The sequence below is a fragment of the Mycetomoellerius zeteki genome, unplaced genomic scaffold, assembly GCF_001594055.1.
Source record: "Mycetomoellerius zeteki isolate Tzet28-1 unplaced genomic scaffold, Tzet1.0 scaffold167, whole genome shotgun sequence".
In the NCBI taxonomy this organism is placed as follows: Eukaryota; Metazoa; Arthropoda; class Insecta; order Hymenoptera; family Formicidae; genus Mycetomoellerius; species Mycetomoellerius zeteki.
In genome coordinates, this window is record NW_017256623.1 from 609,497 (window position 1) to 621,651 (window position 12,155).

General features: G+C 31.2%; 1 protein-coding gene across 4 annotated transcripts; it reads right to left on the reverse strand.

The window, feature by feature from the left end:
• Nucleotides 1-362: 362 nt before the first annotated feature.
• Nucleotides 363-7,517, reverse strand: LOC108721333 (protein abrupt). 4 transcript variants are annotated; one of them, XM_018445834.1, is made up of 5 exons: nucleotides 7,267-7,517; nucleotides 6,011-6,070; nucleotides 5,756-5,946; nucleotides 5,098-5,274; nucleotides 363-1,691 (listed from the first exon to the last, which is right to left on the reverse strand). In XM_018445834.1, exons 2-5 carry the CDS (start codon nucleotides 6,033-6,035, stop codon nucleotides 1,017-1,019), a joined length of 1,068 nt encoding a protein of 355 aa, XP_018301336.1. In that variant the 5' UTR covers nucleotides 6,036-6,070; nucleotides 7,267-7,517; the 3' UTR covers nucleotides 363-1,016. The 4 variants fall into 4 exon arrangements, with proteins under 4 accessions (XP_018301336.1, XP_018301335.1, XP_018301338.1 ...); XM_018445833.1 differs by having other exon boundaries at nucleotides 5,756-5,949; XM_018445836.1 differs by lacking the exon at nucleotides 6,011-6,070.
• Nucleotides 7,518-12,155: the final 4,638 nt, after the last annotated feature.

The window sequence follows — 12,155 nt, forward strand, 5'->3', positions numbered from 1 at the left end:
TTGGAAAGTCTCTACGCGCCGTGGAACCAGGATAATTCGTTATCGCTCACGGTTCGTAGCTCGTGACACGTCATTTTTGAAGATTGGCGTAAGTTTCGCGAGTCAAAGAAGTCTTTGCGAGCAGACGAATCGACAAGGCATCTTGTGCTGTTGGATCGTCAATGATCGCGTACAGCAAAATGCTTATTTTGCAAATATTGAAAGTTTTCTTCGCTTGTATAATTAAATCAGTGCAAAAGGAAACTTTCAACAGTAGCAATAGTAAAAATAAAATAAATATTCTGTTGAACATATGATCAATACTTGCAAAGTCATGTCATATACATTTTTTCATGTAATTATAAAAACTCGACAATTTTTTCATCATCCTACTCCATATTACGATTTGAATGATCAAAAAGTCACTTAATTAGTGTCTCGACTAGCAATAATAAACAGGTTCTCACATATTTACATGCAAGCATAGAGAAATTGGGTGCAACGACGCACAGTAGTTAATTATTTCGTTCAAAGGTGCAAGCTTTGAAAAGCTCTTTAACTCGCGTAATTTACCGACAGTTTGGCGAGCTGACGAGCCGCGAGCCATGGCGAGCAATAATGAGATAGACTGTTCCTGTGACGCGCCGTGGGACCGCGATTTTACCCTTTTTTATATCAATTTCGGAACTGTGACGAGCCATGGGCCGTGGAACCTCACCTTAAACGAAGATGTTATTACAACTTGTCTTATCATTAATCAGTCCAGTGCTGCTCTTACGAATTCAATTATGTTCATAGTCTATCATCTATTATAAATAGGCATAGATAATCATTCTAAATTATTCTCTAACCCAACATATCTAAAACAATGCTTAATTTTTTTTAATTAATAAAATAATTTTATTTCAATTTTTTCCCTTTCTTTTTTTTGTAATTTAACGAAAAAATTAATTTTTAACAGAAATATATTTTGAAGGAAAGGTATCCTAGCGAGGGTTCAAATGTCTATATAGAATAACACAATAGTGACTTTATCATCACATTATTGATGGTTTTGAAGTACTATATCGTGGACGTTTTTGAGGAGAAGCTACTGGGTGTCTATAGGACACATGTTTCCTGAGAGCGTCTCGTGATCGCGACACATGTGAACAGGATGTGCAACTGTACGAGCTATTACTGTGCGTCTCCATATGTACTCGCAAGTTGTATTGATTACTTAATTGTTTACCACAAATAAGACAAGTAACACTGGATTTGTTGTAACTCTGAGAAGTTCTACTAGGTGTGGATGCCGCAAGCAACTTGAAACTTGCATCCCACACGGCTGGCGGTGGTTTTACATCTTCTATAGGAGTAGTGACTTGATCCTCCATGACTGACGCTGTCTCGTCCGCTATGTTCTCCGAATAGCCTCTATCAATATATTTATTAGCAGATACGTTAACAGGAATAGACATTTTTTCCCTTTGGTTTAACTTCGCGTTTATAGAGTAATAGGGCTTCGTCTTCACGCAATACGGTATACTTTCTTGGTCATTGTTAGGCTCCTCATCCTCTAAAGTATCCATTTTAGGCAATGATACAGATTCTGACGATCCAGGAGTTATTACATTATCTTTCTCTGTCTTTACTATCTCTTCGTTCAGTCTTTCCTGAGGTTGCATTACTGGCGACTGCACATACACGTCGTTATCCTGTCTCGAATTTTTCTGAAATAAGAAGGCATGCATAATCATGTAAATTACATTAAATAATTATCATATTTCTCCATTATAAACACTGCACTATTAAACACAACAAAAAAAATATAATTTAAAGGTGTATTAACTATGCGGCGTCATATGCTTTTATGCATTTATATTAAAAGTATGTTAAGTTACAATACAATAATATTAAATAACTATTATAAAGATTTATACAAGAATACAAATTGCTTTCAATAATTAATAATCGCAACAAACGTATTTTTTAACTTTTGCAAATATAAATATTGATGACATACAACGGTAAACATATCTTTTAAAATTAAAAAAATAAAGTATATTTTTTATATACGGGGTGTCCCATTTTAAATAATGCATTAAGATTTCTTGAAAACTATGGTAGATACGGAAAAATATTTCAAACAAAAGTTGTAGGAGAATATAAGAAGATATCATTGATTTATCCTTGGGTGGCGTTGCCAAAACCAGGTCAAGGTCACGTCGATTTTTTAAATGAAACCCCCTATTTTTCATTAGATTTTCTTGTAGCTTACCTCGAGAACTTTTCAAAATACTATAATAAAATATTTTTTCATTAAATATTTTTCGAGTTATACGGTTCGAAAGTTACAGTATAGCCAGCATTAATTGTCCGACCGACGGCTAAAATCTCTTGAATGTTGTTCAGGATCATGTCCTGGATAACATTTGTCAAGATCAAGGCCATTTGAGGTTATACCTCTTATGTTCATTTTTATGTAAAAATGAATTTTTAGTGCAAAAATAAAAAGGATGTAAAAATAAGAGGAATAATCTCCAATGGCATTGATCTTGACAAATGTTATCTAGGACATGATCCTGAACAACATTCAAGAGATTTTAGCCATCGGTCGGACAACCTGTGTAATGCTAATGCCGACTGTACTGTAACTTTCGAGCCTTACAACTTGAAAAATACTTCATAAAAAATATTTCATTATAGTATTTTGAAAAGCTCTCGAGGTAAGCTACAAGAAAATATAATGAAAAATAGGGGGTTCCATTTAAAAAAAAAAATCGACATAACCTTGACTTCGCTTTGGCGACGCCATTCAAGGTCAAATCAATGGTACATTCTTATGTCCCCCTCCGAACCCCCATACAACTTTTGTTTGAAACATTTTTCCGTATCTACCATAGTTTTCGAGAAATCTTAATGCATTATTTAAAATAAGACACCCTGTATATTATACAACAGGTTATGCATTGCACATTAATTATCTATTATGTGCAATTTATTCGTATTTACTTAAAATCAATATTAGAACATATTACTTAAGGATATTTAGCATGATAATTTTTTAAACATTGTTTTTTTGGTTTATATTCTAGAAATATACATTTGTTAAACAATATTAAGTATGCCTAATAAAATATCTAATTTTTTATTAAAAAAAAAACTATTTAGTCAAGAGTTACCATTGAATTCTAACAGTTTAGCACATAAAATCGTTGACTATATCTGAAAATTATTTTCGAAAATTATTTTGTCTGTAGGTTTCCATGCATTTTCTTTTTTTTTCTTTTAGCTAATATTTAGTTAATATAATCTTTAGAATCAAGAAATTAGTGCTAAACGTTTGTTATCATCACACTTGACTAAACTGTTAAGCATTATTGTACTGCGAAAGAAATATAAGTGTTGTATGAAATCGCTGTTCTAACTTCGGTAATATATAGTTTTAGTAATTTAGAGATTCATGGAAGAAGCTATTTTAGATATACCTGTAAAGTCATTCTATGGGGTAAGGTTCCATGGGATGCATCCACTTGCATTTAGTTGCAACACACACAACGATCTTGATCTCGTGGATATCGTTTTTATTCATTATCGTTCCTTCGATGCATGTACGAACATAATATGTAGCAGTATAATTCCTTCGTGAAGTACTTCTTGAGGAACGACAGTGAATGTGTTTAAGTAACCTGAACAAAACAACACGATCAGGATAATATAAAAACATTAAGTGAGGAACAAGCGAACGCGAATTTTGCTTCGTTCTCCGTTCTGTTGAAGTACGAAAGAAATTAATTATCTGCGACCTTTTTGTAAAAATATATTGTGGCAATTCTGCACTCTTTTTAAGTATATTGGTATTGAACATAAATGTTCCAAGGACAGCGTTTACAATAATATGTACAATGAGCTGTGGTATGTGCAAATTGAATTTATCATGATTTACAGATAAAACAAATTCTATTTAATAATAAATTTGCTTACAACTCTAACAAATGCTTACAACACTTACTGCTATCGCATATAAATATTAGATCATAGATATAATATCTTTAATATGCAACGTGTTACAGTTTAAAAAAAAAATTGAAAAATAATATACTGACATATTCTATTAATTGTAAGAAGCAATATTATTTATGACCTATATCGAGTATACAGATACTATTAATCAAATATTACAATGCATAAACAGTTGTATATCAATGTTAATGAAAAAAAGGAGAAAAAATGTGAAAGGAAAATGCATTGTGATTTAAAATGGTGCAACTTATTAATAGAAAATGTTGCATAAGTTTTGTATAACTATATATTATATGCTGGCTATATTGTTGAGCGTATCAACAATATAGTTATTTTGTGCAAATTTACATCATATTTGTGTGAAAGATAAAAAAATATTTAGTATATATTCGTAAGAAATAGTAAGAACTGTTAGAAGAGAGGAGTTATATTCCTGTATAACGGCGTTTAAGAAACCCATGCTTTGTTATAAGCAATTAAAAATTTTCGTTTAAGAACAAGCGTATTAAAAAGATTAAGTATTATTCATGCTAATTACCTTAAGTACTAAAAAAAACACGCTATTAATTTAATAACAAAAAAATGGCAGTCTTATTTCTGAATATATTATAGTAAAATTGTTATATATATTTAACTCTCTCATTATTATATTTATTTCTTATCCACAATTAGCAAGCTTACACTCGATCTGACTTTGAAATTTAACAGTAATAATGGAAATTATATTTTCATAATTTATGTCTCAGATACAAATAATTATTGTAATTAGAAATTAATTAATAAAAAAAATAAAATTAGTATGTAATACACACCTAAAATGAACAAATTAAATATTTTATTATTATTTTATATATCATTACTTTTCGTTATATTAAAATGAAAAACTCGATGTACAATAATTTTACGAACTATATATTTTATATGACGCCAAAAGTGTCGATATAAAAAATAAAGTACAAGCTAAAAATGAAAATGTACAATACATTCAGAAAATACAATATAAATGCAGAGAATAGCATAATTTTTTTTAAAACAATACAAGCTTTCCTAATATTCTTCAAAATAGACCGTACATCTTTTTAATATCGTTTAACCACAAAAAAAAACACTTACCCCAGCCATGTCAGCTAATCCACAAATGTGCAATGTATCAGCCATAGCTAAAAGTGCAGGTAACTGTTCTTGATAAATATTCACTTCTCCATTATACATAAACTTGACCAGAGCACACAAATTTGCATATTCCATGCCTGGCAGCACAATGACCGGATGTTGCAAGGCGCTTAAGTCCTAAAAATTTTTTCATAGAATTCTTATCTTACTGTTAGTCCAAGTTCAAGCTACATATTTAATAGCATACATAAGCGACACAATATTAACTCACAGTTTGAATTAATTTAGAAATCCATTATTTAGCTTATTCAAGCAATCAAATTGACTATCCAAAATAGTTCTATTCTTGTAGGTATTAGATGTTATTACTTATAAAAAAAGAAACTATTAATATATAATTATAAATATACAATATTATGATTAGAATAGAGCTGATTAAAAAAATGTAAAAAAATTCGTATATTTATTATGTCATTAATAGATCGATGTTATTCAAAGCGTTTCATAAAAGGAAAGATTATCGAGATTAAGTCTAAGAAAGAAACAAACACCAGTTGGCAGCAAAATACAAAGCAAACAAAATATTTAGATTTAAAAGACATAAAATCTTCATGGTTTGCATAACACAATTGAGACACTTTTATATATGTATAAATACCTTAAAGAGTTCTTTAAAGTAATAACTACAAGCCGAGAGTATAATTCTGTGAGCATGAATATGTCTACCGCCGGCACTGAGCGTAACATCTGTCAGGTAACCACCATCGAGCAACTTTGGCAACGAGCTCAAGAGAGTATTTTGAAAATTATGCCACCGCAAACAGAACTGTTGACCTTCCATGTCTCTGGCTGCTGTAAGAAAAAAAAAGGATCACCATATTGAAACATTACTTTTTATAAAAGGAAAAATTACCAGAATTAAGTCTCAATGACTGCATAAGAAAGAAAATACAGCACCAGTTTGCAGGAAAATCTAAGCAAACAAAATATATGAACTTAAAAGACATGAAATCTTCATGATTTGTACAAAATTATTCTTTCACAGAGGATTAGAACATTGCAGTAAATATTTTGTTACATAATACACAAGTTCATATCTGTATTCATTCATGCGCATTTAATCTAATGGTATTAACTCTCCAGAGCTAATGTTAAAGTCTATAACAGAAGGCAAGTTTTTTAACTTATCATGCTCACATTATGTGCAAATGCAGCTTTTATGGAGCAAAGTTGCATTTGTGTATAAAGCAATTAATCAATCGATGGATTAAAAAACTTGTGTCTAGTTATTGACATTGAACCTGTAAGACCCATTTAATTTATGTAATAGCAAATTTGATTGAATGCATTAATGCATACTGATTAAAGTCATGGATACACTAATTTAATCTAAATGTAAAAGTGAAATGCAAATATTTCGAATTATAAATACATATATATTTTATCTAACAGCACATTATATATTGAGGAGTTCGAGATATAAACTGTTTCTAAATTTATATTAAATACATATTTTTACGTCAATTTGTATACAGTTCCAATAAGCACCGATAGTACATACTGAGTGCGTCCAATTGAATTCGCTATTAATTAAAAACCACTCGTTAATTTCAAAGAACCAAAATAAAAAAGAATCAATACTAAGTATATTTTAATAGAAATAATCCAATAATTTACAGATGTAATATAAAAAAAATTGAATTGACATTTATGGTAGAGATTTATAATTAAATGGGCCCAATAGACCTACCGTCAGCTCTAGAAGATTAAACATTAATCAGGCACGTAACGATTCGATTCTCTCGTCGTACAAGGTAAAAGGTTATAAAAGCCACGAATTTGCAGGGTGAAAGGTGATCTTCTTCTGGTCGATTCGAAAGAGATCTAAAACTTAGGGAGATCTACGTCGCGACCTCGCGACGTAAGGGAGGTGGGGCGCCAGTCCAAGAGATACAGAGGGAGACAATACTATTTATTTAATCAGGCTCTGTGCAGGTTCCAGCCAAATCTATTATTGTACTCAGGTATGGCTGGAGGAAAAGGACAGCCGTTGCGTCCCCGCGACAATTCGCGGTGGACAGCTCAATAACACAGATTCAGAGATGCCGAGGCGTCAACACGCCTGTGAGAGGTAGAGAGACCGAGGGCTCCGCGTCCGTCGTGCCTTACCTCGCGAAAATCGTTGAACGTTGTCCGCCACAAACGACTCGTTCTCAGCGTAAAACTGCCCCTCTCATCTGGCGAGCGCCATAATGGCCATAATCGCAATTGGCCGATTGGCGCGGGCCATACGATCATGAGAAGTGCGCACTAAATACACATACCACATAGCTGATGGCCACCTTTTGATACGTACGTTACCTAGAATTTATTACACAGTTGCCAATTTAGCGATTTTGTCGCAATTTCAAGTATCATCTTGGTGTGATGATTTAGGCTATGTTCCAAAATTGACTGCCTGTACTGAAAATCTATAGTGCACGTAACGTAAACTGTCGCATTTTCAGTGCTGACAGTAAATTTGGAACACAGCCTTATATTAAGCTGTATTATATATATATGTATATATATATGCCCATTAAGCACGAAATTTGAATATTGCAAACTTATAATTAAAGTCATCATTAGCTAACATTTGAGGTGATGATACTCCAAATGTTAGCTAATGATGACTTTAATTATAAGTTTGTAATATTTAAATTTCACATGCTTAACGGGCTAATATATAATACAGCTTAGTATAAATAATTTTGAGCTACTTTAGACTATTTTAGCGCTATAGGCTGCGGTCTACTTGACGCTACAAACGCTTCAAAGCATTCTTTGATTAGTCAATTCGTAAAATTCTTTGTTCTGATTGGTTGCTCAAACGCTTCGAAGCGTTTGTAGCGTCAAGTGGACTGCAGCCCAGATCTTCCAAATGGTTCGACGATTAAACATGGCCCTTGGAATAGCGTTGATTGGAATAGCGTCGGAATAGCGTTGATTGGTTGCTTCAATGACGTATTCACTATTCCGCAATCTTCTTCCGCACCGTGTGATTTCACCCTTAATGTTTGTATCCGGAGAAACGTGATTTCACTAAAAACGCATAATTGAGTCTTTTTTCCTCTTTGTGGATATTATATATGCAATGTCTTGCTCCGTGAAAGATTGTGGCAATTATTATTTTCGAAAAACAAAATTGCTTAACGGGAACAGTATAAAATATTTTTCGTTTTCGAAAGATTTTACGCAGCTAAAATGGGTTGCAGCATGCGGAAAACAAAACGTTAATATAAAAAAAAGTAAGATTTTCTATTTCTTGTAAATGTATAAATGTAATGAACTAAACTATATATATAATTTTGTTCGTATTCAGCTATGATATGTTCCCAACACTTCGATGCATCATGCTTCATATTAATGCCATCGAAAGAAAGGTACAAGATATTTATTAGTTAAGTTATAGGATATTTTTATTAGTTTATAAAATATATTGTTTTAAAACAGATTTTTCCTATAAACTTGAAATCAAAATGATATATCTGAGACGAGCATACTGCTAATATAAACTATTTAAAAACAGCAGTTTTTAATTTGCCGCTTATCTGTGACGTCACACTCTGACAATTTTGATTGGTCGCATGTGTATAGCATGCGCGCTACCCTTATCTTTATACCATGGTAGAGCACTAAGAATATATAGATGGCGTTTTTACATTTGCTTATGATTCAGTTTTTTTGAACTAAGTTTGTTTTGGAGAATAAACGTGAAATTCGTATTCTGAGTGAGCTTAAGAATAAATAACAAATGATAAATACACAGATTGTTATACAAACGTTATCGGTATGTGTGTAACGGTACGTATGATAATAGTATAAGTACAGAATCATTCAATATCTGTGCTATTAGGGTTAATTCCTCATCTCTAATCTTTTTTTTTCTTATTTATAATATTTATATGTTAAACAACAATAATCCAGTGAATACAAGTTACACGTAACTTACCTGTTAGTTGTAATTTTCTACTCAACAATATAACTGTAACATAATACACGTGTTGTATTACGGTTATATTGTTGAGTGGGAAATTACAACTAACAGGTAAGTTATATGTAACTTTGTGTTCACTGGGAAGAGATTGATAATTCTGTCCAAAAATACAGATAATTTTATCCGTATTAGTACAAATAATTGGCTTAATATAATTAAAGTTAAACTGACAAAATAATTCTCAGAAAAATTTTGTATTACATATTGAATTCATTATTCCTAATTAATTATTAATTAAAAACAATTAAAATAAAGGGCATCTACCACGAGCGCTCGATGTCTAATGGCGAATCTTCTTCCGAAGTCAATACTTAAAAATACATTCAATTATAATTTCTAACATAATCATCAACTATGCATAGACGTTTCGACCTCATCGGGCCATCATCAGTATATAACTAAATTAACATACAATCTTATTACAATTAAATGTCGAGTATCTTCTTTTCTTTACATGTTCATATAATCCGTTGTTCTTTTTTTTCCTTTTCACATACAATTTTTCATGTTAACCGATGTTATCTAATTGTTGTACTTGCACACATAATTTCCAGATTCTAATAATAATTAATGTTAATTAATCATTACATATTTTAACTTATCTTATTCTAATTTTTATACCTGTGTATAAGTAGAACTTGAGTATTTGATCTCATCAGTGGGTGACATGTTACTGTTTCCAATTTTCTTTGTGTACTCTCTGATATTTGTCATGATACACTGCTTATAATACTTAATTTGTGAAGGAGAGGGTAAAATTGGTGTTAGGAAGGGGGAAGTATACTGAGCAACGGAAAGTAAGCCTCTGGTAATTTTTCGGTGTCGCTTTGCTTATTTATCCCATTAATTTGTTTTTTTATGTAAATCATTTCTGACGTCAATCTTTTTTGGAAATAAGGTTCTATGTCAAATATTTGAATGTTATCCCAATTTATTTTATGTTCGTTATTAATTTGATGTTGGGATATTACTGTGAGCGCATCTTTAGATTTTTTTATATTTGATTTGTGTTCTTTGATTCTAGTTTCTGCTTTTCTTTTTGTTTGTCCGACATACGAGGCATTGCAATCAAGGCAGTTTATTCTGTACACAATATCGCATTGATCCATTTTATCTAATTTGTCTTTACCTGATTTTATGAATCTATTTAGAGTGTTCATAGGTTTGTATGAAACTTTGAAATTATTTTTTGAAGCTATATTATTAAATTTTTCAGAATTTTTATTTACAAATGGAATAGTAAAGTAATTCTTTCTATTGAGATCATTACATTCCATGTTAGTGTTGTTTTTATATATATCTTTTCTAATGGATAGTCTTTTTATTCTATTGTTGATTGTAGAGAAAATAATGTCTAAAGGAAAACCATTCAATAGAAAAATGATATATATGATGAATAGATGAGATACTCTAAGTTCTACTTATACACAGGTATGAAAATTAGAATAAGATAAGTTAAAATATGTAATGATTAATTAACATTAATTATTATTAGAATCTGGAAATTATGTGTGCAAGTACAACAATTAGATAACATCGGTTAACATGAAAAATTGTATGTGAAAAGGAAAAAAAAGAACAACGGATTATATGAACATGTAAAGAAAAGAAGATACTCGACATTTAATTGTAATAAGATTGTATGTTAATTTAGTTATATACTGATGATGGCCCGATGAGGTCGAAACGTCTATGCATAGTTGATGATTATGTTAGAAATTATAATTGAATGTATTTTTAAGTATTGACTTCAGAAGAAGATTCGCCATTAGACATCGAGCGCTCGTGGTAAATGCCCTTTATTTTAATTGTTTTTAAAAATTTGACCACGTATTGACAATTAATAATTATTAATTCGTCTTTTTTCATGTGTCAGACAACAACAATAATCATGTTAACGAAATGCTTACATTTGTTACTATTTTAGTAGAATTATCTACAATCTCTTGTCGTTTAACATATGGAGAAAAAGATTAGAGATGAATTATACGTCTTATTATTCCCGTTTCCACTAATGTAATATGTTTAGACTAAACTCAGTAAATGTTCATTACGCGAATTATTTTACATCGGCATATTATATTCAGACTCATACAACTCATATTATCAAACATGTGTGCTTGTTATCGATTTACTTTCAACGATTATTTCCGTCGACAATTATTCAGTGCAAACCGCGCTTGTTACCGGTACCGACACTGTCAGAATTCATGATAGTGTTCTACCGATCAGCTGTTTACTTCGTGTCACACGATGTATACATTCGCAACCTTTCCTTTGTTCTCGCGAAGCGAAGGATATTTCTCGATACGTGTGTGTATGTACATACATACGTATCGCTTAACGATCAAGCTCAGTTGACTTCGAATAAAGCTCAGCAGCACATCTTATTGTACATCGCTCTAATTCTCTATGCTTTTCGACACCTTCTGATTCCTCGTGATTGTTCGCGTATAATTCCGACATCACCAGCGCGCGCGGACCTGGTTTCCGGTACCACTTTCCTTTCGCAATACTCACAACATAATAATATTAACTTAATCTTTATCCCAACTTATTCTTTATCTTTTTCTAGTTCTAAAAATTAGGAGAAAATGAAGAGTTAGAAGAAGAATTGGAAGAAGATGAAGAATAAGTTGAATAAATGTCTTATAGTTGTATGTATTTTTTTCTTACTTTCTTCGTATTGTAATAGATAGCATAGTATTCTGATAAGAGAATATTAATTGTGAACAGACAGTACGTGAGCAGCGCAGTACAATGAGTGAATTCAAGATAACAGGAGCGTTGCTGTAGAACGTAAGACATCTGACTACAGGATGACATCTACCTTTTATCATAAATAATTAAATGCTGATATCAGGTAATAATACATAGAATATTATATTTATAATAAAAATTATAATTAATTATTTATTTATTAAAACAGTATTTAAACTAATCTAGAATAAAAGTTCGTAACGTTATGAACTTCAAGATTCAAGCAGTTGTAACTTCATTAAAAATGAACAAAATAATTTAA